At 49.3% G+C, this 26,604-nt stretch overlaps 2 protein-coding genes across 3 annotated transcripts in view; one reads left to right on the top strand and one right to left on the bottom strand.

Moving 5' to 3' along the window:
- Positions 1-26,604, bottom strand: part of C18H2orf76 (chromosome 18 C2orf76 homolog) — a 166,212-nt gene that overhangs the window by 19,549 nt on the left and 120,059 nt on the right. The gene's annotated exons all lie outside the window — the stretch shown is intronic.
- The window catches only part of Steap3 (STEAP3 metalloreductase), a 44,637-nt gene continuing 27,944 nt past the window's right edge, over positions 9,912-26,604 (top strand). The window contains exon 1 of one of the 2 annotated variants that reach the window (XM_021653878.2): positions 9,912-10,068. Coding sequence is in view for 1 of the 2 variants with exons in the window: in XM_021653877.2 (XP_021509552.1) it covers positions 16,683-16,704 (22 nt within the window). In the remaining variant the exon portion in view is untranslated. Of the gene's footprint in view, positions 10,069-16,571; positions 16,705-26,604 lie in introns of those variants that run through there. The other variant, XM_021653877.2, reaches the window with a different exon arrangement.

Genomic DNA, 26,604 nt, shown 5'->3' with positions numbered 1-26,604 from the left:
GCTCCAGTTGCTCGGGAAATAGCCCAACAATGAACAACTGAGAATCCATGAAAAGGATGGTTTTAAAATACTGTTTAAAGGCCAGGCGTAGTGGCACATGGCTTTGATCCCAGTACTTGGGAGTTTGAAGCCAGCCCGGTCTACAAAGCAAGTCTCAAACAAACAAACAAAAACTGTTTAAAGAATTATTTGTATATTTCATTTTGAACCTTTGCATACTTTATACTGTTTCTGACTTTCATTTCTTTACTGTTTCAGTTAATGTGGCTGGCTACGTAATTGCTTATATACATGGTTTTTTTTTTAAATTTTTTTCTGATTTTCCTAGATGTACTGCTTACATGATGAAAAGTCTGTTCAGAACTGTAGCAGCAGTTGAGAATCCCAGTGAAAAAGGCAATGTGATGTCATAGAGCACTTACAAGGTTTAGGGTTGTACATGTCTGTGTGTCCACGGAAGAGCCTGTGGATGCCAGAAGAGGGCATCTGAGCTCCTGGAGCTACAGTCACTGTAGTGCTGGGATCCGAACTCTGCTAAGTGCTCTAAGCCCTGATCCATCTCTCCAGCCTCTGAAAGGCTATTTCTATACATGTTTACCTTTGACAAATATTGTATGAAACATTTAAAACATAAACATTAGGGCTCGGTAGTGCAATGCTTGTCTAGTGTGCACGAGGTCTTGGGTTTCCATTCCCAACACTGCCAAACTAAATGAATGAATGAATGCATGTTAAGATCAAAGAAAAATCCCTATAACCACATGTATATATATATGTATGTATGTATGTATTTGACACATCAGCTATTTCCAACATTTAATTCCTTCCTTCCTCTTCTTCCTCTCTCCCTCCCATGCATCTCTCACTCTTTCCCTGGTACAGGGCCTCATGCATGCTAGGCCATGACTCTAACACTGACACACACATATGCACACATGCCCATGGCCATACCACATCTGTATCTTTCTGGGATTTTTGTTTTGTTTTGTTTCATTTTTTGAGACAGGGTTTCTCTGTGTAGCTTTGGCTCTCCTGGACTCACTTTGTACACCAGACTGGCCTGGAACTCACAACAATCCACCTGCCTCTGCCCCCCCCCCGAGTTCTGGGTTTAAAGGCCTGCATCACCTGCCCTGTTCACCACATCTGTGTCTTAAATAGTGATGTTGCAGTGTAACAAGCCATTGGGCAGGCAGGTGTGGGCGGGACTGTGGTACCCCCACTTCCAGCTATAGGACAAGAAAGCCCGAAGCTATCCTTCCAAGCACCACAGCGCTTCCTATTAAAGGAGGTCACTGAATCAGACTATGCTGAGCCTAAGGGTGTTCTCGAGGTCGTCCCTCTGTTGTCTCTCAGAGCCCTTGCTCTGTGGAGTACGCACAGTAGATGCTCTACAGTTGCTGTTTGTCTCCTGCTGAAGCCCACTGGGAAGAGAGACTGTGCCGTAGGAAGCCGGTGGGCCTGTCCCTGTAAAGTCCTCAGAGGCTTAAGGCAAAGTCAGTAGGAAAAGAGAGCGGGCACCCCATCCCCGACCAGCTGCCACTATTCCTGGGTACCTACCCCAAGGGCAGCTTCATTTGCATGTTATTTGCATAACTCTGCACAAACTCTCTGTCCCTGTGGGTCTTGTAGTCCGCCATTTCATTCAGGCAGCTCTGCCTTCCATAAAGGGGCATCGAGAGACTGGGAAATGAGTCAGTAAGTGTGCCTAAAAAGTGCGAAGGTAAGAGTTTGGGTTTCCATAACCCACAGAAAAAGAGAGGCACACTTTGGCACACTCGTGATCCCAGAAGTGGCTAGATGGGAAGTTGGATACAGGCAATCCCTGGAAACTTGAGGGGCACGTAACTACCGTGTTCCAGTTAATGAGAGGCAGACAAAAGGCTGCAAGCACCTGAGGAATGACATGGTGTCTTCTGACCTTTACATACATGCTCACCGACGTGCGCAAGCATGCATGCACACACACACACACACACACACACACTATAGAACCTGAACTCTGGTAGTCTGGTTCTTTGACATGCTTCTGTGAGACCTTGCTTGGCCTCATGGCGTTTCTGTACTCTAGGGGAGCAACTCCTTCTGTAATCGTCTCCGCTGTCTACAGAAAAGCAAGAGCCTGGAGGAGTGCTTTCTAGGCAAGAAGCTGGTAGGTGGACAGCAGCCTCCTCTCCCTCCTGAAGATACCAGAGAGATCTCATCTTGGCTAAACTGCCTATTTGATCAGTTGCTGCAAGCAACTATTTTGAATGTTACTCTAAGCTTTGGGGACAAGACGCTAACCCACAGGATCTATTATGTCTTCTGAGAAGGGTCAAGATACAAGGACTCCTCCACCTGGTTGTTGCTAATTACTCCAGACTCACTTCTGATTTGTTTTGTGACAGAGTGTCATGTAGCTCTAGGTTGTCCTTGAACTTGCTATGTTGCCAAGGATGACCCTGAACTTCTGAGCCTCCTGCCTCTGTTTCCCAAGTCCTGGGGTGTCAAGTATGTAGCACCATGCCTAGTTTATGTCATGATTATTCAGGGATGAAACCAGGGCTTTTGCACACGAGGCAAGCACTGAGCCACATCCCCAAACTTCCTTTTTGGGGAGACTGTCTCATAGCTGGGGGGGAGGGTCACATCTAGAGTGAACATAGACAGCTAGAATGCAAGGATGGGCCGGGCATGGGTTGTTGACTGCCTCATGGACTTGACTGCCAACTGTGTCACACCAGGCAGCTGTCTTAGCTTTCTCATGCCTCAAGGTCCTTGTTTGAAAATGAGCAAAATGCACTCAGTTCTAGTGACTAGAAAGATTAAATGAGTGAACACACTCTAACACTTAATGCAAAATGCAGCCTCTGCTGTATAGCAAGTGGATAAAACAATGTCAGCTCTCTATCACAGACACTGGCCCTCTTTAGCCTTTCCTGGATCCCATTGACAGCACAAAGCAGCAAAAGCAAGACAGGCCTTATCTCATTTGTACCTTTTCTTCCCAGCCCCTTCTTGTAGAAATGTGGGGGCCTTCGTAGGCCCCACATTAAACACACAAGCTGAAAAATTGCTGGTAACAGTTTCCTCTGAGACTTCAGGGAAGTTACATAAGACAGAAAGTAAACAACTCAATACAGCCTCAGGAAATCCCTGAAACTGACCAGATTCACTAGGGCCTTTCTTCCCGAGAGTAAAAAATAAAGACTGCTGAGAGTTACTCTCAGACAAGCTTCAAAGAAGACTGATGCCAGGCCAGCTGACTGAAAGAAGCAGAGACCAGCTGAGCTGCCTGGAAGAGGCTTAGGCCAACCACATGCCCTGGAAAGGACACTCTCCAATCTGTTGAGCTGCGGACAGGCTATGCAGAGTGCTCCAGGTTTCCAGCTTTTATATGAGCATTGATAATGCAGCTGTATGTAGGTCATTTCTGCTCCTCTAAGTAACCCCTCACCACAGGTTTCTGTAAGTAACCTGTGGTGGTTTGAATAAGATGGCCCCTATAGGGTATTTGAATCCTTAGTCACCAGGGAATAGAACTCTTTGAAAGGATTAGGATTCGTGATCTTGTCAGAGAAAGCATGTCTGGTTTGGGTTTTGAGGTTTCAAAAGGCCATGACAGGCCCAGTCTCTCTGTCTCTCTCTGCCTATAGATCAGGATGTAAAACTCTCAGCTACCACTGTAGCGCCTGCCTGCCATCATGCTTCTTACCATGATGACAAGGGACTAAATCTCTGAAACTATAAGCAAGCCCACAATTAAATCTTAAATCCTTTTTTTTTTTTTTTTTTCAAGACAGGGTTTCCCTGTGTAACCTTGGCTATCCTGAACTCAATTTGTAGAACAGGCTGGCCTTGAACTCATATCCATCTGCCTGCCTCTGTCTCCTGAATGCTGTGATTAAAGGCATGAGCCACGTGCCCAGCTTAAATGCCTTCTTTTATAAGAATTGCTTTGGTCATGCTGTCTCTTCACAGCAACAGAGCAGTGTCTAAGACACACGCAAATAAAACTCATTGGTTTACCAAGTTGAACTCTGGTGGTGTGATGGCTATTCTTGATTGTCAACTTGACTGCATCTGGAATGAACTACAATTCAAAAATGGAGGGCACACCTGTGAGAGATTTTCTTTTGTTTGGTTTGAAGTGGGTTAATTCAGTCCTAGACTGGACCTTGAAGGTAGGAAAATATACACCTTTGATCCAGATCTTGAGACAAGAAGACACACCTTTAATCTGGGCCACACCTTCTGCTGGAAGCCTATAGAAGGATAGTGACATGCTCTTTATCTGCTTGCCTTCGCCTTGCTAGCACACCCATCCATTCCTTCCCTGGCAGTGGAACCTACTTCTTTGGGATTCCAGCATAAACTGAAGACCATAAACTGTAAGTTCTGTTACTCTAGAGAACCCTGACTTTTACAGGTGGGCTCCTGAGCTGGGATGAGGAGGGGTGTGTGTGTGTGTGTGTGTGTGTGTATGTGCGTGTGTCTCCTCAGGAAAAGTCTGTTAGAATCCAGTCTTTATTCCTGCCTGGAGGAACTTCTAAGGTTCCCGGCCGGGTGGAGCCTTGTCCAGTAGCTTTCAGTGAAGTGGAGTGTCTCAGACACTAGGACCTTGGGTATCTCTAGTTGGCCGGTGAAGAGTCTGTGAGTGGGTGAGAAAATGAACTCAAAAGTATGAGGACCTGAGTGAAGACTGCAGCCAACACTAGAACAGAGGACATCTGGGACCTCAGCCCTGAGGGGCGAAATCCAGGCATGTTCTATACCTATGGATGACTCTAAAGACTAAGGTCCTTCTTGTTCCTCCTCTTCCCCTGACCCCCCCAAACTGACTGGTTAGAACATACAGCCCTGGGCACACAGTAGGCGGTCACTGCCTTTATCTTTTCAGGCCTTGGCTTCTCCTGTGAGTGGGAACCAAGCCTCAAGATGGTTCTGAAGCATGGCCAGGTCGTATGGGTGTCTATGAAGTCAATGACACCAGGCAGAACCACCCCGGTGCCTGACTGTCTATGCACTGGCTTGACAGCCAGGTGGTACTGGGGAGTTGAAGCATGGAGCTGCCACCATGTTTAGAGGTTAGGGACAGCAGCTGAGCTCCCGCTAAGCAGGGTGGGGTGTGTGCTGAGGCGCCTGTGGAAAAGCATTATCTCCTTCCAGTCCTCCAGCATGCACCACCCCTGAGAGGCCTCACGCTCATTATCTCAGACCCCAAGCGAAAGGAGTCTGCAGAGGCCAGGAGGCCATTGTGTCCTGGAGCCCTCCACCTGGGAAAGAGGGGTAGAGGTGATCCAGGGTTCAGAGGAACCTGGTTCAAATCTCAGGTATGCCACATCTCAGTTCATGGAGTCACTCTGTTCTCTGAAAGATGGGCCTGATCGGTTCCTTTGTTAACGTTTTTATGACATTAGCATTTTTATTACCTTAATTTATTGTGTATAAGTGTGAGGATGCATATGTGGAGGTGAGAGGCCAACTTGAGGGAGTTGGTTCCCTCCTTCTTCTATGTTGGGTCCCAGAGTTCCATGGAAGAGTTGCCAGGCTCCACTTGACAGCAGTCACCTTCTGAGTTTTCTCATTGGCTTTGGTCTATTCTTTTTTGTTTGTTTTAGTTTGGACAGACAAGGTCTCACTATGCAGCAGTGGCTGGCCTTGAACTCACGGAGATCCACCTGCCTAGGATCAAAAGCATGCTCCACAACCTCCAGCTCTGATCTAGTCATGTTGCAGAGTTCTCAGTGTAGCAGTGTTATCAGCTTAGCAAATGTCATTTTCCTTCTCTCCCCTCCTTTTACAGGACCAAATCCCTGGAAGTAGAGGCCAACAGGGCAGGGGGAATCACCCTCTTCACAGTAAAGACTCTGTGTCCACCTTTGACCTCAGTGTGCTTGCAGATGGCCTGAGGTCATTGGCCGACACCCTCCATAACCCATGGGGGCCTGGGCGGGACTGTGACCTGCTTGCCTGGAGCGTACCTTACACTGTTCTCCACTGCTCAAGCAGTGGAGAGAGCTCCAGCACCTGGCGTAGGGGCCCCAGCTTCAGAAGAGCGGCCTCCAGAGAAATGGCTGCCAAAGCCCATGGGCAGCAGGGCTCTCGGCCCACCATCCCCTCACAGAGCTGTGGAAAGTCACCAGGGAAGGACAGTGCAGCCTACTCTCGACCTGGTGAGCTGGGGTCTGTGTGGCAGGGAGGAAGCAGGGCGTGGCAGAAGTACAGGGTAGGTATCCTAACCAAATCTCCAGCACGGCTGCTCCCAGCTGTTGGGGGTCCCTTCTCAGAAACCCTGGAAGTCCATGTAGGCATGCTTCCTCCAAGCAAGTGCACACTTGAGTTTTTTTCTTCTTGTACATGTGTGGATTCATGCCTGGTGTGTGTGTATAGACAAGAAGGGTTACCCTCAAGTGCCATCTGACTTTTTTTTGAGAGTCACTTGGCTTGGAGCTCACTGTGTTAGCTACACTGGCTGGCCAGAGAACCCCAGAGATTATCTGTCTCTGCCTCCCTGGAGCTGGGTGTACCTCCAAATCTGGCTTTGTGTGTGGGAAGAGTTTAGGAGATCTAACTCCAGTCTTCACGCATGCATACCAAGAACTTTTACTCACCGGCCGACCACCCCAGCCCACCTCATTCTTTCTGGACTAGAGGCAGGGAGAAAGTGAGTGCCACTGTATTGTTTACTGGTGGAGTGAGCCTGACCCAAAGGTAGCCTGACCGGCTCACAGTGGAAAGCTTACCTATGGAGCTAAGGGTAATAAGGATAGCATTGCCAGGAGCAAGACTCTGAGTCCTTGTCATCATGGTGAAAAAGGAAACAAGGTCAGCTGTCTGATAGCGCCTCTCAGAAAGAAGAGAGTGTGCTACAAGTGTTTTCTTCCCTGAAGCTTTGTTTAACAGGTACTGGGTGTCTGAAGGCTGGAGTCATTTAAATTCAGGAGTAGACTAAGTCTGGTTCACAGGAAATTTTTTAAGTAAATAAATATTAATTGATTGATTGGTCGTGTGTGTGTGTGTGTGTGTGTGTGTGTGTGTGTGTGTACACATGTGCATGCCTGTGGAGTTTTGGGGCTGACTCGAGTCGGCAAGTATGACAGCTTACCTCTGCTCCCTGCCTTCCACATGCGTCTCACATGGGTCTTCCACAAGCAAGCACTGTTAATTGCACACACAAATTTTGTACCAGGGAGTACCACGGCTACACAGTGGGTTCAAGGCCAGCTTGAGATCCGTGAGACCTTGTCTGAAAAGGTTTGCTTCAGTAGAGGCATAGAAAGAGGTAACCTTATGCTATGGCAGGGCAGCAGTCAAGGTGCAAGGGGTTAGGGCAATACCCGGGTGGTTCCCAGTGTCTCCTAAGCCACACCTTACAGTTCTGAGTGGTATACCATACTAGCTCACAATAAGGACGCTATACCTTCAGTTCCAAGACCTCACGGTCTCTGTAGACCATTTAGTGCAGACACTGTGTCTGTGTTGTCTATGCTGTGTCAGCCACATTCCAGTGCTCCTGGGTACACAGGAGAACTGAGTAGCCAGGAGCCCTCACTGATAGAATCTTTGCATATGTGTTCATGCACGCATGTATGTGTGGATGCATGGGTACACGTATGTGCCAGAGGTCAGTCTTGAGTATTGTCCCACAGGATGCCATTGACCTTGGTTTTAGAGGCAAGGTCTCTCACTGGCCGAGAGCTCACCAAGCAAGCTGGCCAGTGGTCCCCATGCTTATAAAGCAAGCGCTTTCTCCTCAACTGGGCCATCTCCTCAACTGCCCTACACAGATTTTCAAAATCAAGCACTGTATGTAGGCTGTATGCCAGGGCCACCATAGTGCTTTAGACACTGGTTCTCGTCTGCCCAAGGCAGGGGCCAGCCCTGGCACTTTGCCTAGTCCTTGGAAAACTGTGTGGCACCTTGGGACATTATATCCTGAATGGATAGAGCACCTTTAAGTATGGCCACAGGAACTCTGAGATGTGCTGCTGGGCCAATGTGGGACAGTGATCCTTGGAAGAGGCTGCAGAAGGTCTAGGCCCAGGAGCAGAGAGAATAGAGAGCTGGGGCAGGGGGAGGCATTGTGCAACAATGAGGAAGCCCCGAGCCAAGAGAACGTTTAAGAACTCTGAGCTACTGGGAACATGAGAACCCTAGGCTGCTGGGAGTACAGGGAAACCACTGAGAGCGGCCTTCCCCCTCCACCCCCCCCCCCCCCCGCAGAGAGCTTCCTCATCCCACTGTACCTTTAAAGGAAAAAAAATCCGTTTACTGTATGTGTACACAAGCTTGCACAGTACACATATGGAGGTCAGAGGACAACTTTTAGACGTTGGTTCACGTTGTGGGCCTCAGGGACTGAACTCAGGTTTAATGGGAAGTGCATTTACTCTCTGAGCCATCTTTTTTTTTTGCTGTTGTTGGTTTTGTTTTGTTTTGGGATTAAAGGCTTGTACCATCACCACCTGGCTCTCCTGAACCATCAAGATGGTTCTCCCAGGATACTTTTAACGGTGACTTAAGGCCATTTCTGAGGCCCAGCCTCCTTAGTTATGGTCTGTCCAAATCCTATCTCCCTGATCCCCTGGGGCTTCCTCGAAAACAGGATTCTCAGAATTCCTGAAAGTAACTTCAACTGAGGTATGGATTCCTGAAGGGAGGAGCTATGTCCGGATGATTGCTGCAAGTTCAAGGCCAGTCTGGGCTACTTAGGCAGGCACCGTTTCCAAAACAAAACAAAACTACGGGAGATGGCTTAATTGGTAAAGCATTGCCACACAAGCTTGAAGATCTAAGTTCCAGCTGCCAGCACCTATGTAACAAGCCAGCACAGCATGCTTGTAATCCCAGTGCCCAGGGCTCGCCAGCCAGCCTCACCTAGCCAAACACGTGAGCTCCAGTTCTGTGAGGGGCACTGTCTCAAAAAACGAAGCAGAGAAGCAGTTAAGGAAAAGCCCTGACATTGACCTGTGGCCCTCACACACGTGCACGCTCACTGTGCATGTGTCCCCCTACGGCACGTGCACACGTCCAAACACCTCAACAGGTCCCTCACTCTCCCACACAAACTGCAAAGCTCCTTATCAGAGGTTGATGGGGTATTTTTTCTTCTGGCCTCTGGGAATAGTCTAGAAAGAGTCTCATGGCTGGTGAGTCAGGAAAGCTACACTCCCACTTCCCATAAGCTGAGTTGAAGGCAATGCCTGCAGGGTCATCAGTAGCAGGTAGGTAGGACCACAGCATAAAGTCTGAAATGTCATCTTTGTGTGTGGCTATGCAACAAAGATGGGGGCCCTGGGGTGGGGGACAGCATTGGGCAGTATCCCAGGGCAGGGGACACCTTTTTCAGGGCAGAGTGGCATCTTGGAACTCCCACCAAGGGGTCTAGCTTAGCCAGTAATTCCCAGGGAGCCGTGGTGGACCACCACAAAACCAATAGGCCTTGAAACTTGCAGACTTCTGAGGGCAGGTCAAAAGTCATCTCTAAGCAGGGAGAGAGGATGCAGATGTGATCCGTCACCCCCATACTCAATTCTGGTTACAAGCCTGTGCACCCTTGCTAGAGACAGGAGAGGCCTGCTTTCCACTTTCACTGCAGAAGAGGGAAGAAACCTACCCCCACTGGTCACCTTGCGCTCCGCCCACCTCTGCAACCCTAGTCTGCTGCCTAACTTACTACTTTGACCTTGACTTTGGAGTATTCTTCAAATTTGAAGTGTGGAAGGCGTGCAGAGGTCACCATGTCTTCCCACTCCCTGCTCCTCCTTGTCGGGGTGGTCGGTTCTGCCCACTGCCTGTGGGCAGACCAGGAAATGACAAGACAGCTTTGAGACTCTCTAGGGGAACAGAGGGGGATGGTGGCTGGTGGCTTCCTCCACTTGTAGTGCAGGGCGGGGACCGCGGTTGAGGCTAGGAGGGCTGGCACGCTGGATAAAAGGCAGAGAACTGGAGGTGGCCGCTACCCGGCCAGGTCCGGCCCCACGGGCGGGCGGGGCGCTAGGAGAGGAGGAGCCTGGGGCCAAGCCACCGCCTCCCGCCCGCGACCTGCAGCTGCTGAGGCTCTCCAAGCGGCTGGCCGCCAAGGTGAGTGACCCTCTCCACGCTCGCGTGCCTCAGGCTGTGCACTGTCCCGGGGACCCCAATCGCGCGCCGGCTCCGACGCACCCTGAGTGATTGCTACAGGTCGGGAAACCTCGTCCCCTAGGACCAAGCCAAGTGAGCCCGGTGGCAGAAGATCCCAGCGGGGTGGCCACAGGGGGAAAACAGGCGTCCAGAGCCCGTGTTGCACTTGTCAGCCACCTTCCTTCCGGGCAGCCCTGAACTACCACGGGTCCCACGTGCTTTTCGTTTTTGCTCAGCGGGTTTCAGGAGAGGAAGTACCTAGTGCCCAGTGGGCAGGTCTGCCCAGTGCCCGCCTCTGCCCGCGGAGCTGTAGCCTGGAAAGTACTTCCTCCTGCCCACTGAAGTCTGGGAGCAGGCTGCCGGCAGGAGCTTAGCGGTAACTTTGGTCACTCTAGTTAGATAAACGGAAGTTGTGTCTTCGACTGCTTGGGTCAAGAGGCAGCTTGTGCTGGTGGGGCTATGGGGTGAAGGGAGGGAGGCACAGGGCACCAAGAAGTCTAACAGGTGTGCAGAGCCACCTCTAAAACAGCTTCCAAAAGTAGGGGTTCCTGAAGCGCCCTAGGGAGCTATGTCTGCCCGGCAGGCTGCTGCTATCTAATTAGCAGCCAACATGTCTCAGGCACATGTATGTGTGTCCGGCTGCTTGCAGGGGCTTTGGACACAAGTCCAGCTAATCCTGGCAGCCAGGGGACCCCGTCCTTCACCCCTTTTATTCAGGGGGATGCTGAGACTTCCAGGTCCCTGGTGTTTTGCAAGGACACACAGGTTGTGAGTCATAGAAGTAGCAGACTTTCCCCATCAAGGGGCCTTCCGGAAGGTGAGGTGGGCCAGATCCCCAGAATGTCTGGGCAGCCCGATAAATGCAGTACTGGGTGGGTACAATGCCCACAGGAAGGGCCTGCCCCTCTCGGGTCACTGCAGGGCCTGGTTGTGTGTAGACTGTGTCCATGCAGAGGCCAGAAGTGGATGCTGGGTGTCTTCCTTTATTGGTTTACACATTTTAAAAGATGGGACCCCTCACTGGACCCGGAGCTCACCAACTAACTGGCTCATCGGTCTGGCCAGCAAACCTGGGGAATCCTTCTGTCTCCGCCTCCCCAGAGCTGCCATTAAGAGTGCACTGGCTTTTCACCTGAGTTCTAGGCATCCAAACTCAGTTTCTGTGCTTGCATAGAAAACACTTCACTACCTGAACCATCTCCCCAGACCCTGCAAGAGCTGTTAAAAACACAGATGCTCCAGTCCCCCTGGGCAGCCAGCTGAATCAGTGAGAAGCACATGGAGGACCCAGCTGTCTGTCATCTGTCTGTCTTTGTTTATCTTATTCATCTCTATCATCAGTGGCCTGCAAAGTGGATGGCAGGAAGCAAATGCTTCACCAGTGTCAGATGGATGGAGAGATGGAATGGGACAGGCAATGTCACTGGGGGAAGAGGTGGGGATGGGAAGGCTTTCCGAGGGAGGCCTTGGAATGGGATTGGCATGGGAGGCTACTGCCCTAGAGCCAGCTGGGAGCTCAGGCCGGCCCTGCTGGTCACCTAGAGTTTGATCAGACTGCCCCAAGCTTGCTGAGGTCCCCTAGGCCTGATCGGGTTAAGCTTGTATCTCTCCAGCCTGAAGACGTTAGACAGGTGGATTCCTGGCCTGGCCTCGTCTCATGGTTTTTCCTTCCTTGGCCTTATCGGAGACAGCACTGGGCAGGGCTTCAGGGTGTTAAAAAGTGCAAGTTCTTTATCAAAGTCCAAAGCCACACACCTTCCCAGTGGGTGGGATGAGGCAGGTGACTTTCTGTGGGACAGACAGCCTGATTTTCAAGCACTGAGTCTGAGTCTCAGCCAACCCTGGAGTCCTCTGGCTCTCTGAACTTGGTTCTTCAGTTAAGCCTTGCCCAGGCCTTTCGGTGCCATATCCCCATAAAGCAGAGGGCGTGCTGCCCACAAGCATTAACTGTATAGAACTTGTTGAAGTATCAGGTCCTTCACTCTGCTCCTGCGGGTTTGAATAGTAATGATTTCTGTTTCTGCTGTGGTGTGTATATGTGTGTGTGCAGGTGTGCATGTGTGTGCTCACCTGAGCATGAAGACCAGAGGTAAACCTCGGCTGTCATTTCTCAGAAGCTATTCCTCTTGCGTCTCAAGACTGGCTCTCTCACTGCTATGGGACTTGCGGGTTCAGCTTGGCTGGCTGGCTCATGAGCCCCAGGATCTGCCTGATTCGTCTGCTGTCCCCAGCTCAGTGCACCACCAGGCTCGGCTTCTTTATATCCGTCCTGGGGATTGAGCTTAGGTCCTCACATTTACAAGGCAAGTAGTTATTTCCCTGTGTCAGATTTGAGCATCAATCTGATTGGACCTTCCAGGCTCATGCTCCCTGGTTCCTAGAGAAGACCACTGAGGCCCACAGTGGACTCTGAAATCCCCTTCTCTGTGACAGGGCTGGCCCCAGCAAGAACCCTTGCTGAGAGTCTGGGCACCTGCCTCCAACCCACTCTGTGCTTCCTGCTGTCTGCAAACTGAAACCTTAATAGGCTGGGGCAGGGGTGGAAGGCCTTCTGGGACTTGGGTCTTCTGCCTTCCAACTGAAACCGGATCTGCCTCTTGCTGCCTTCCCTACCCTTGCAGAGTGCTGAGGACTTGCTGGGTTGGGCAGGCAGGAGCTGAGGACCTTAAATACTCCATGAAATTCCTCTCTAGTACCTGGACCAGGAATGGGCCTCTGGATTTAAAAGGAGGAAGCTTGTCTGTTTAGAACCTATAATGGCTCCTTTCCTCCTTTATGAAGGAATGGGTGTATGCCTCCATTTCCTAGTCTGTGAAGGCATGTGCGTGCCACCGTAGACATGTGGAAGTCAGAGGACAACTTGGGGGACCTTGAGGTCCTCCCTTCTGTCTTTACATGGCCATCAGGTCATCGGGCTTGTGCAGAAAGCGTTTTACCCTCTGAGCCTATTCCCTACTCCTGCCTCACCCGTGAAACCCCATTCCAATCTGTGAGGTTGGGAAGGTTAAGGGGGGGCAGGCTCCTCAAGTGGTATGTACCTATCCAGTCAGGAAGTCACCTCTTCTGGTTGGCCTACCGAAACTGGGCCTACTCTCTGTCTCACTCAGCATCTCACAGTGTACTTCAGCTCATCTTCTTCCCATCTTTGGCCTGCCACGTGCTGATGACATCCTGCCTGAAATGACAGTCCTCATTCCTGAGTGGTTAGCTTCCCACACACCCTAGCCTGGACCAAGCAATGGTGTTTTCCTCCCAGCCATGCACCTTTTCGAAGCACTGGTTAGGCCTCCAACCTCTTCTTACAACCCCAAACCTGAGGCTCCTTACCACTCACTCTATGCTTGTCCAAATCCTTGATTATTCATTCGGCTAACATATACAAAGTGCTAACTCGGTGCCGGGCACTCAGACCTGCAGAGTTGAGACTACCACACATTACACTCACACACTCACCTGTCCCCTCTATTTCTGAATACAGGTAAGGAAAAGGCCTCTCTTCCATGTGCCTGGCTCTCCGGGGCACTGTTTTGGGTAGACTTCTGTCCAGTTGACTCTGCAGTGTAAGAGCCCTGTACCAGGAGCATTAGCTGTCCCAAACAACACATCCTTGTCTGTCACCTCAGTTACCTACAGGAGCAATGGTGAATGTCACTGTAGTCAGGAGTCCATTTGTCAGGTGTCTGCGTCAGGTGTCTGCTCCATGCCAGCAGCCCAGTGTGTAGACATTATTTCCGTGCTGGGAAATAAACACAGGGCTAGAGCCTGCTGGGCCGGTGCACTTGGGCTGAGCTGCTCCCCAGCTCCAGTTGCTTGTTTCTGAGCCTCCTCAGCTTTCAGTTTAGGAGATTAATCTGGACAAATGAGAAGACAGCCCCAAGAGCATCACACTAGCCCATGGCACTGACAGAGGACTATGAGGATCAGTGAAGGGTGGAGCGGGCAGTCCCCAGTCATGTGACGACAGCAAGGTCCTTCTGGGGCTGGAGAGCAGGCTCTGGACAGTGGCCCCCCTTCCTGTACTGTAGGCACCTGATATCTGTGGGGTGGCCCTCTGGCTGTGGGGTAGTAGGTCTGTCATTCTTCCTGATAGGCTTACGGAGGTGGCAGGACCACAGCAGTGAAGCCGAGCAAACGTGTTCTAGGTGGCTGTGATCCAGGTCCTCCTGGCGGAGTTGACCTGGACAGTGTGGGATGTGACAGGGAGCCTGGGCTAGGTTATTTGGGTGACCAGGCATGCCTATGCAAGCATACTGGAAGGAGTGGTCGTGCCCCCAAAACACTGAGCCACTGTAAAAGATGACTTCAGCCCCTATGGCTGGTGCTTAGAGAGATGGCCTCAGACTGGCCAGAGCTGGAAGGGAAGGGAAGCAGTATGAGCCTAGTTAAGGATCTTGATTGGGCTGGGGTGGCATTCTGAAAAGGCTTGCTCCTGGGGATCCAGGCTCTATGGCTGGAGGTAGAGACCATAATGCACCTCTGTTTTCAGGGTCTCCACGAGAAAAGCTTCAGGGAAGCAGGTGGAATCCTAAGGAACTGGAAGAGTCTGTTAGCTCCTTTCCGCCCCACCCAGCAGGTGTTTTTTCCTGGGGAAATGTCCCTTCCTCTTAGAGCAGCTACTGTAAGGGGACTTGAGGACCACCCAGCAACCTTAACTGGGAAACAGTATGCTAAGGGCCCCTGTACTGAGTCAGGAATTCTGTCCCAAACCCTGCTACCCATCTCTCTGGGTGATGCTGGGCTCACTGGCGATGGAGAGCTGCCCTTGAGCCCCACTGACTCCGAGTTCTTCTTCCAGCATCAAGAGAGCACAGCTCAGAGCGAGGGCTGAGGGGGACAGGCAGTGTCTGTGCTCAGCTGATGCTGTCCAGGGATCATGCGGTGCCTCCAGCAAGAGGGCAGACCCAGACAACAGGCAGACACGTACAGACAATAGCACCTGAGGAACTTGTGTCTTTTAAGGGCTTACATAGTCAATGACCTACTTAATGGTCAAAACATAGAGGGTGGGTTTGAGGCCAGCCTGGCCTGCAAAGCAAGTCCAGGACAGCTGAGGCTACACAGAGAAACCCTGTCTTGAAAAACTAAAAAACAAACAAACAAAACATAGAACTCTGGGAATGTAGCTTAACATGTATGAAGTTTTGGGTTCCAACCAAAGACCCACATAAACTGTACGTGGTAGAGTACCCCTGTAATCCTAGCACTTGGGAGGCAGAGCTGGATGATGATCACCGGTTCAAGGTCACCCTTTACAATACGGCGAGTCTAATGCCAACCTGGTCTACACAAGACCCTCAAGAGTAGGAAGGAAGCTTGCCCAAGGTGGTCACACTGTTAGCATGTGGTTGGACCCGAGTTCATATTCAGGAAAGCTATCTCAGAACAGCTTCCAACTGCTAACCCAGCTTTGCTTGTTAATTCAGAGTGAGTAAATATTGTCTAGGGCTACAGGAGCTGATAGGTGCCGTAAGTATCCAATGGCAAGGGACTGGATCTCCAAGGAAGGGGCATTTTGGTGGGTCAGGAGCATGTTAAAACTCAGATGGAAGTAACAGGCCAAATGTGGGGATCATGGGTCAGGGCATGGAAGGAAGAGAATGTAGAACCAGTCTCTGTATTGGCCTGTGCTGGATTCCATGAGATTTCCAAGTCTAGCCCTGCCCCTAGGAGCCTTTACTGTTAGGGAGTATGGCCCTGCTCTGGTTGGTCCTTATAAAACCACAGATGGGGACGTGTGTTTGTCAACAGACTTCACTAACCCGCAAGATTGCTAGTTCTGACAGGTTGAAGACAGTCAGCAATGCCCATGCACAATCCCAGATAGCATGGTTCCCTTCAACAATACCAAGTTTTGTGAACGCTGGGCTGCCCTCGCAGCCCTGGAACTCAGCCACAAGCCTCGAGCAGCAGGCGGGTGTGTGCCTTTGTCTACCATTTGCCATGACATGGTCTCCAATCTATGCAGCTGTCTACATCATCCTTCTGCTGTGGACACTGCCTGGCAGGCAGCGACAGAAAAGCCTCCTCTATTGACACAAAATGCTGAGAGAATTAACACGAGGCCAGTGACAGCATGGTGATTGCAATGAATTACCCTCTGAGAAATTGATCAGTTGCTACTTTCTGTAACCATTACATTTGCTTTGAACCTTGAAGGGTCTGTGTCTCTGCCCGCCCTCTCCTTTATGTTGGATGACATTTATTCATTTTATGCATCCTGAATTCGGCTTGCCATCCTGCCTCAATTCCTGTACCAAAGGCACCGGAGTCTGAGCCACTAATTACTACAGTGAGGTTTCCTCCCCAAACAGGAAGTCTCCTGCAGAATTGCTCTCTCAGGGCACTCTCTAACCAAGCATCCGTCACCTCTCCCGGGCCAGTCCCTCTGGCCAGCTGTAGGCGGGCAAGCTTAGAGGGGAGGTGTCCCAGTTACCCACGCCCTAGATGGCCCGTGGCCGCCCCACTTCTGAGAAACCACAATCAGGCTGCTGAAGGTGGACCCTTTAGTCAGAAGAGGTGGCTTGCTGTGGGGTTGTCTAGGGACTCTGAAACTTCAGAGCTCAGCTGAAGGCCAGATGTCACAGGCACCTGTTGCCGGTAAGTCTGATCAGGGCTCCAAGGTAGCCACTCTTTCACTAACTAGTATCTCTTTCACTAACTAGTACCTTTCACCACCTGAGAGTGCTGCTCTGGTCTGCAGATTTACCAGAGTCCAGAGAGAGCAGTGGTCCTGAGGGTTGCCTTACATGACAGCACAGAGCACAGTAGAATGAAGTGTTAAAAAAATAAAGTGGGAGATTGTCTGCTCTGTACATCTCAGGACCCCCCAGCTTCTCAGCGAGGGCCTTCAGGCAGTGAATACAGGAGCCTGTTCAGAGTGAAGGGCTCCGGTTTCCACACATAGAGAAAGCAGAGGCTTTGTGGGGTTTAGTGTGTGTTGCTTTAAAAAAAAAAAAAGTGAGTGTTCATGATGTGTTTCTGAGGAATGTGGGCCTGTTGGGAATTATAAATTTTACACAGAACTACTGGCTACGAGTAATCGAACTGGATTTTTCTAGAAGGATTTGAAAAGCTAGATGTTTGTAAAAAGCCCTATCAATTATTCATTCACTTTTATTTTGCAAAGTGATGTGGGGAGAAAATTCTGTTTTCGATCAGATCAAACTTGCATGCACAAGTGTGTGTGTGTGTGTGTGTGTGTGTGTGTGTGTGTGTATGTATGATGTGTGTGAGTATTTGTGTATGTGTGTGAGTGTGTGTATGTGTGTGAGAGTGTACGTGTGAGTGTGTGTGTATGTGTGTGTGGCTTGACTTATGTGCATGAGCTTTGTTTTCTCTTCAGCAGGAACACAACTGCCTTCCTTAAAAAAAAAAAACAATAATTTTTTATGATGTCTAAAAAACAATTCCAGGTAGTATTACAAGAAATGCAATAGCAAAATGTCTGTAAGAGACCATCAGACAGGAGAAATGCCCACAGAGAAAACAGAAGTGTGCCCCTTAAAATGTGTTTGTCTGTCACTAGCTGTTTCGTTTGGAGCTGAGCCTCTATTAGGCCAGGCTGGTCTCAGGCTTGTCATGTAACCAAGAATGATTTTCATCCCTGCCTATACCTCCAAAGTATGGGAATGGCAAGCATACAGCACCATGCCATTTGTATGGTTGTGGGGACTGAGCCCAGGGCTGAGCAAGGATAGAGGACAGCTCCACTTTACAGGGACAGCAAAAAGAGTCCCTGGAAAATTGTTCCCAGCAGCTCAGAGAGAAGATAAAGGACACAGGAAAGAAACACACAAGTCTAGAACCTGGTGCTGGCCGGGTGACATCTGTAACACCCACATACAGAGCCACCGCCCTCACTACGGAGGTCAGCTGGATGAAGAGACTGCTAGATGAAGGCTCTGGGTCCGGGAGGAGGTCTCTTTACAGGTCTGAGCCTTGGTTTGTGCTGGGAAAGGCTGAAGTGATGACCCTCTTCTGTGGTCACCTCCCAGCATACACCCAAGGTCATGACTGCTGCGCAGTGTAATCTGGCCTCCTCTGCTATCTCTTCTCATCTGACCCTGGGGATTTGGCCTGTATCAGGCCCTTCAGAGCACTGGGGTGTTCTGGCTGCCTCCCTCACTAGCCTTATGCCCCAAGGAAACCTTGGATTACTACTCAGGGAAGTCATGTGCAGAAACAGAGAGAAGGGGTTGTCCCTGGGAATCTCTTCGTTTTGCATAGCAAGGGTGTAATTTTCATTTAGGCTGTGTAGGCAATCTCCAGCTTAATGATGGCTTGATATAGGATCTTTCAACTTTGAGGAGGTACAAAAACAACAGCATTTAGTAGAAACCTTCAAATTTTGGATTTGGAGCCTTTCCCAGGCAGCTTAAAGTTACGGAATCATCAGTTTACAGTGGAATTCTTGGCTGCCACGCCACCAGAAATCAAGGAACACCCGTGTCGTCAGGTCCATAAAGTGAGCAAGCAATGTGTGTGCTGTTTGTATGTGCCTGTATCTTCACGCATATGAGATCACCCGTAAATACATTCATGTGGAGGTCAGAGGTCTTTCTCAATCACCCTTCACCATATATATCGAGGCAGGGTCTATCACTTGAGCCAATTGCTTCCCAATTCTGCTGGTCTTACCCAGGATCCCCTGTGCCTGTCTCTGGGATTACGGACCGCCTGCCACTCTTGTCTGGCATTTGTATAGGTATTCATGCTTTCGTGGATCACTCTTTACCCCTCAGCCATCTCCCCAGCCCAGAAAGATTTTATAGACATTATTACTCCCTCCACCTGCCTGAGGAGTATGAATTATTCAAACCAAAGTGTGTTAGGTTTAACATTGCCATCAATATGTGGGAAGGGATGATGGGAGATTATGGAGCTTCCTGACACTCTAAGGGAAGGTACACTTGTTCCATCCCTGTGGCAGAGAGCCTAGGGGATCAGAGGACAAAATCATCAATTTTGTTTTAAGAAGAAACTTTGAGACTTCTCTTCTTCCTCCTCCTTTTAAAAAATGCATGCGTAAATCTGGCATGGTGGCAAACGCTTGTAATCCCAGTGCTCAGGGAGGCAGAGGCAGGTGAATCTCTTGAGTTCGAGACCAGCCTGTTCTACAAAGTCCAGGACAGCCAAGGCTACACAGAGAATCCCTGTCTCGGGAAAATAATGCATGCAAATTTATGTATTTGTGTGTGTGTGTGTGAGAGAGAGAGAGAGAGAGCTCACATAAAGCGGTGAGGGGCTTTATTTTGGTTTTGGTGGGCTTTGTTTTTTGAGACAGGATGTAGCCCTGGTTAGCAGAGAACACACTATATAGACCAGACTCTCTTAACTCTCGGTGATTCGCCTGCCTCAGTCTCCTAAGTGCTGGGATTAAAGGTGTGTGTCACCATGCTGGGCCAAGAGAGGAAGACCCACACTGAGTGTGGGTGGCACTTTCTGGTGGGAGCCCAGATAAAAAAAAACACTGGAGAAGGAGACCCTTGTTATTTGTCTCCTGCCCTCAGTCTTGCTGGCAAAGTTTGTTTATCTTGCTGCTTCAGAATCCCCCACTGAAGCTAGAACCACCTTTGGGTTTCCATCACAGACTAAAGCCCAGAGGCTCTCCAGTATTCTAGACCTTTAGGGACAGTTTGGAACTGCTGAGATGCACAGCTAGGGTGGACCCAGCAACTCCAGATTCCTGGCCTCCCTAAGCACAAGGCAGCCACTGTTGGATCACCTGGACCATGTCCTGTAAGTCAATCCAAAAATTTAACCGATTCATCTCTTGTGAGGAGCAAGTAGTTTAGTGACTGTGTATTTGTGGAAAAATAAGAAAAATAATGATGTTGGCTGGTGACTTCCAGAATCTCTGTGTAAAGTGACAAAAAAGAATGAACTTAGTGATAAAATTAACCAGCTCCAGATGCACATAACCAGGCTAAGGTTTTCTAGGTGTGTCCTGGAAGAAATCTCTCCAGCAGCCATAAATTTCAAGTTGCTGAAAACCAAACCCAAGCCCTCATAAGGTTGGCTGACTTACACTAAAAATTGAATCTCAGCCCTGACGGATGTAATCAGTTAAACTGAGGACACTGATTAAAGAATTGGATGCAATTGTCTCTGAGGCTTACTGTTAACTAACCTAAGCCTAGTACTGGGAGTTTCTAGCCTTCATACAGTCTAGGCCTAGAATGTTTTCAGCCTCTGAGACTTATGCTGAATAAGCTCACTCTTGTTTTTTTTCTGAACTTTGACTGGTTGGTTCAACTCAGCTGTTTGTCTCAAACTTGTCTCTAAGCTAACTGATTCAATCTGGCTTCTCTCAGCTTCTGACTTTTTCCTCTGCTTGGCCCCAAACTAAGTCTAGCAATCTGTTCTAATGTTCTGGCTCCTTCTCATTCTCTGTCTCAACTGTCTTCACCTGTGTCTAGCTTGCTCTCTCTACAACCTGTCTCTGTAAGACTCTGCCAGTAAAACTGCCTCCTCTCTCTCTGCTCAAGGTGTATCCTATTCCATCAAATCTTTCATTTGTCATTTTACCTCTCAGTTAGATGACACTTTCAAACATGCATACTTGTAAAGGTAACTTATTTGCCTGGTTCAGTTGTTGTCTCTGAGGCTTACTGCCTCTATCTGCTAACCTAGATCTAGTCTTGGAAACTTCTACCCTCCACACCATCTAACGTAGGCATAGAATGTTTTCAGCCTCCGAGAATTAATACCTATAAGCGCGCTCTTTCTTGTTCTTACCTAGCTCTTGCTACCTGGTTCAATTCAGCAGCTCTGGCTCAAACTCCTCTTCCAGCTAACTTATTCAGTCTGGCTTTTCTCTTGGCCTCTGAATTACTCTGCTTGGCTTCAAACTAACTCCAGCAATCTTCTCTACTCTCCTGGATACTTCTTATTCTCTGGCTCATTCTGTCTTCACCTGAGTTCTTCCTCTGCAACCTGTCTCTCTATTACTGTTCTGGTTTTAAAAACAAAACAAAGCAAAAAAAAAAAAAAAAAAAAAAAACACCCAAACAAACAAATGTTCTTCCTCTCTTTCTCTGCTTTGCCCCTTAAGCACCTTCCCTTTTCTCTCTCTTCTCAAGAGAGCTGGGAGTATCTTCTTCTTTCTCTGATTCATCACTGTTTCTGCCACTCAATTAGACATCACTTTTAGACATGGGTGCTTCCTTCTACAAACTATTTTTATCTTCATTTTTTTTGGGGGGGGGATTAAAGATGTGTACCACCATGGCTGGTTCTAAGCTTTTCTTTACCTGACACTTGCATTATGCCTTGAACTCAGGCCTGTTTGCCTCTGTCTCCTAGATTAAAGGTATGTTTGTAGTCTAGCTGGATTACATAGACCTAGATCTTTGGATGTGATCTCTTGCCAGAGCAGCCATGTTCTGAATTAACATTCCTCTACAGTGCTTCTTTCTACAAACTAACTTTATCTTCATTATTTGGAATTCGAGGTATGTACTAAGGGTGTGTTTGTATTCCAGCCAGAGGGATTAAAGGTGTGTGCTAAGGGTATGTCTGTATTCCAGCCAAAGCAGCCATGTTTCTGGATTAAAATCTCCCTACAATCCCCTTCCTTCCCCCCACCCCCTGCATTATTGCCCTCTTCGTCCTTGCCTAGGAGAATTACTCCTGCAATGTCTGTAGAACGAGCAATGACTTCTTCTGTAGGAGGTGCTGGTCAAGACAGTGATGATGCCCCTTAGTTACCATGAGTCATTGTCTCTAGACTTGTGGTGGAACCCAAGGCTAAGCAGGACCGTTGAGGTGAAAACAAAGCCTGGTTCATAGAGAGGTGTGCTACACCAGGAAGGAACTTAATGAGTTCGCTAATTTGTGGAAGCAGGAGTCTGGGGAAATATGTGTGGGAATGGATTCTAAGGCTGTGGGATAATGGTGGAAGGGGAAAAAAAACAGCCAGAGTTTATAGATATGAGCTAACTGAGTGGAGATTTTAGGTTTAAAATGGACCTTTCATATAGTCAAAGCGCTCACACCTTTAGCCCCAGCGCTCTGGAGGCAAAGGCAGCAATCTCCAAATTTCAGGCTAGATGGGACAACAGGGACTATCAAAAAAAAAAAAAGTGAAGAGTTTATTTGACTTGTTGCCTGAAGTATTTATCAAAAAATGGCCTACTGAGAATGAGTTGGAGATGCCCGATTTCTTTTGGCTTAGTGTTGATGGAGGGATTTGGGGACTTAGGGAAATTGGAATGCTAGAGTGGATCTGCTGCCTTAAACCTAATCCTCCACAGTGGAAGTGTCCAGAATACACGCCCTTCACTAATGCTGGAAGTTGCAAAATGGCGAGAGGGGCACCAGCACATTTGAAGAGCTTTGTTGTTGTTCTTTCCCAGACTTAGTGTTGGAGATGCTGGACATTGGAAACTAATGACGTAAAGATAGCCTTAGAAGGATTACATAAATTAGTGCTACCGTCACGGACCTGAGAGATGCAGGGTGGCAGTTCCCAGCACATTTCCCTCAACTCTCCTGTTCGGCGTGTGTAGAAGACAGATGGATTGTGGAGATGGTGGCTGACTACCAACAACTTAAGTAGTAACTCCAGTTGCTGCTGCTTTCCTTTTTGGAGCTGAGGGGAACCATATGTGGTTTCCTTCTGAGCAAATTAACACATCTTCTGGTACCTTTTCCACCAGCACTTGTTCATAAGGACCACCAAAAGCAATTTGCTTTCAGCCATCAGTATACCTTTACTGTTTGCTCTTGAGGTATCGAGGGTATATTAATTCTTCAGGCCACTGGTGGTTTTGTACCTAGGCGGTGAGCCTGGGCTGCATAAAAAAGCCAGCTGAGGTGACTGCAGAGTGAAGAGCACTGGCTCCTGACTTTGATTCCCAGCTCCAACACGACAGTTCGTAACAGTCTGCGACTCCAAGTCCAGGAGCCCAACAAACTCGTCTGGTCTCTGTGGTGCTCCATACATGTGGCAGACATATATGCATACAGGCAAAACACTCATACATATAGAGTAAATACATAAATATTTTAAAAATATTAAAAGCTAGCTGAGCATGAGCCAGCGAGTAAATCAGAGTGTTAGCCAACATTCTGAGATCTTCCATGTTCTACTCTCAGTTCCGAGATCTTCTGTGTTTCTACCTTGACTTCCTTCAGCAGTGGGTGTGACCTTGAAGTATTACCCAGAGAAACACTTTCCTCCTCAAGTTGCTTTTAGTCAAAGTGTCTTTTTTTTTTTCTTTGTTTCTTTGGCTTTTGTTTATTCGTTTATTTTTTGAGACAGGGCTTCTCTAGTAGTCCTGGCTGTCCTGGACCTCATTGTATAGACCAGGCTGACCTGGAACTCAAAAGGGATCTGACTGCCTGTGCCTCCTGAGCTGAGATTAAAGGTGTGTGTCACTGCACCCAGGCAAGCCAACAAGCCTTATAGCAAGAGAAAGCAAACTACAACAGCTCATGGGTTTTGTTAGTTGGACAGAAGAAGATTTGCAGACAAAAAAAGATTAATTAAGAAAACCAAACACGATCTCTGAGGGAGAGGAAGGGAAGGAAAAGAGTGGAGAGGGAGAGATTGAGATCAGATTTGGGCTGTTTCCTCACACTGGAATGCAGGGCACCATCTAGGTTCTGGGAGAACAGCTAAGGCTGCCAGCACACCCTGCCCTTGGCACAGAATTATTCAAACAAGTATTAATTGAGCACCTACTGGCTGCTCGGCGCTGGGCTGAGGGAGACACACAGCTGAGTAAGAAGCAGCCTATACCTCATGCAGGGACAGAAAAAGCGAGACAGTAGGTGACGTGGGTGGTAATGAGACATGCAGAGCCCCGCAGCCCAGGTTCCCTCAGGTCCAGGAGGAAACCAAGAGCCTCTCCTAGACTGAGTCTCTTGAATCTCGTGAAAGAACCTGCTTTGACCCAGGGTGGGGGCTGGGGAGTGGCTGTATGACCTGGTTCCCCAGAACAACTGGTGGCGGTATAGAGAACAAGTTCAGTGTCCTTAGAAAGTGGCTGTTCAGGGGAGGGGAGGTTCCTCCGAGGCTTCTGGAAAAGGAGAAGGAGGAAGACGTGAGCAGAGCAGGAGGAAGTGATGCCATCAAGCTTGAGTCCCACAGGGAAGGCCTGGCGCTGTCTCTGTGTGTCTTGGCTACCTCTGCCTTTTCTGTACCCCCACGCTTCCCAGCCCAGGAACAAAGCTGTGCCAAATCTTTTTTTTTTTCCTAATTTTGCAAATCCCTCCCCATGGCAAGGGGAGAGACAGCTACAGCCTTCAGGGCGCATGGGCTCCAGGCTTTGCAGCTCCTGGGAAGCAATGGACCGGCCCACCTCCTATGCTGAGATGGCAGACTCAGGTGCTGTTTCTCTCTGGCCTCCACCCTGGCTGGATTAAGCAGGCATCCAGGAGCTGGTTGTCCCCACAGGTCCCCTCCTGGAGCTCTCTGGGCACAGCTAAGATGGCCCTCCCTGGTTCTCATGGTGCCTCACTGGGCTTTCAGTTGAAGTCTGTGAGGGTTCATACAGCTCATGAACTTGATAAGCTCTAGAATCAGGTAGAAGACAAGACTCTGGACAGGCCTGTGAGCGACGGTATTCTATTGGCCTGCCTTTGAGGGAGCTGGATTCTGCTAACCGGGGTGGGAAGACCCAGTCCTAAAAAGGAGCAAGTGAGCTGAGCGCAAGCCAGCATTCATCTCTCTCCTGACTGAATCCTGTGTGGCCACCCTCCTCTGTTGCCGCCACCATCCCTTCTATGCCGTGATGGAGTGTACCCTTGAACGACGAGCCATAACAGACCCTTTCTTCCCTAAGTTGCTTTTGTCGGGGTATTTTGCCATAGCATCAGGGAAAGAAACTAATACAGAGTCGTTTACTTCCGCTGTAGAGCCAGCCCATCTCCTGAACTCTAGTGTGGTCATAGTGGCTTGTTTCCCCAACACAGTGGGGATTCAGGGAATAGCTGAGGGGATGATGCCTCGGAGGAGACATGGCAGGACTGACTGTGGTTGAGCACTTCCCAACCACAGGGGGCGCTCTGAACGCGGTTACCGTGTAAATGACGCTGTGTGCGGACAAAGAAAAGGAGGCAGGGGCTGGCTCATCCCCAGAAGCTTAGAATCCCCAGCCTTAGTGTTGAAGACAGGGCTTCCCTTTTCTGTTTCCCATCTCACAGACTCTAATGGCAGTGGGTTAATCAGCTCTCCTGATGGGTAGCTGTTCTGACTCTCCCCGTTGAATTGAAGAAGTGAAACTGACTGGATGGGAGGTGGCCATCTGGGCCAGTACTTCACTAAGTACTCCCCAGCCCTTCCGAGGCTCTTTATTGAGCGCCTGCTGCAGGGGGGTTCAGAGTGTGACCCCTGCGCGGTCAGGACCTCTGCAGTAGGTTCCACAGCCCCAGCAGACTTAAGTCAGTGTGACTTAGTTGAAGTCACAAACTACTGTGCTGAGTCCCCACCTTGGGGCCTGGAGCCTGGGAAGGAGCCAGGCAGGAAGGGAGAAGACTGCACAAAAACAGAGACTGCCCTTCAGGAATAGGGAGGCCCAGGCATGGCAGCTGTGGCTTTGAGTTGGAAGCTGGGGATGCTGGCAGGGAAGTGTGGCCTAGGGATGCCATGGCTTAGGCACTGTCGCTGGCAGGCACCCAAGGCTCCCCTCCTAAACTTACTGGTGCCCTGCCCATCTTTCCTACCGTGCTGCTTCCCCAGGCTCCACTAACCACGCTTCGAAGAATCTCAGGCAGCAGCCTTTGCATCTTTGCATCCTTTTGGCTGTCTCTGTTTTCTTTTAGACAGGGTCTCCTCAGCCTCACAGTTCTGGTCCTCCTGCCTCAGGTTATAGGTATGCACTGCCACTGCCACTTGTAGTTTATTTCATACGGGAAGGGGTAGGCCCGGGAGGGGTCAAACCCAGTGCTTCTTGCATGCTTCACAAGCACTCCACAGACTCAGCCACACCCCCACCTACTCCTCACCCCATTAAGCTTAGGGTGAAATGCATGTTTGCCTTCAGGCCATTATCTCAGAGCACTTTTTTTTTTTTTTTTTAGAAAATGTACTATATTGATTTGGGAGTCTATCTCTGATTTACAACAGACAAAATGGAGGATTTTGTTGTTGTCTGGTTTTTTAGATCCTGCCAGAAGAGTAAAATGAAAATAGTGAATTTAAGAATCCCAAAGGCTGGATGTTATGGCACACACTTTTAATCCAGGCCAGCCAGAACTATACATTGAAATCCTGTGTGTGAGAGAGAGAGAGAGAGCAAGAGAGCCTTTATCATGAAGTCCTGTGGCTCCTGTGTAGGGAAGAGGCTGGTTTTAAACAGCGTGAACTTGCGGGAGGCAATTCTCCTTCTACCAGCAGGTTCTCAGAATAGACCTCAGCTTGTCAAGTTTGGTGGCACGTACCTTTACCTACTTGTATGTGCTTGTATGCAAGGGGGTGCAGCAAGGAAACTGCCGAGATGGCCCCTCCATTAGGGGAAGGTTTTTATTGTGAAATAGAGAGATAATACCCAG

The sequence above is a fragment of the Meriones unguiculatus genome, chromosome 18, assembly GCF_030254825.1.
Source record: "Meriones unguiculatus strain TT.TT164.6M chromosome 18, Bangor_MerUng_6.1, whole genome shotgun sequence".
Taxonomy (NCBI): domain Eukaryota; kingdom Metazoa; phylum Chordata; class Mammalia; order Rodentia; family Muridae; genus Meriones; species Meriones unguiculatus.
Note: the sequence above shows the minus strand (reverse complement) of the source record. Positions and strands in the feature narration are given on the sequence as shown.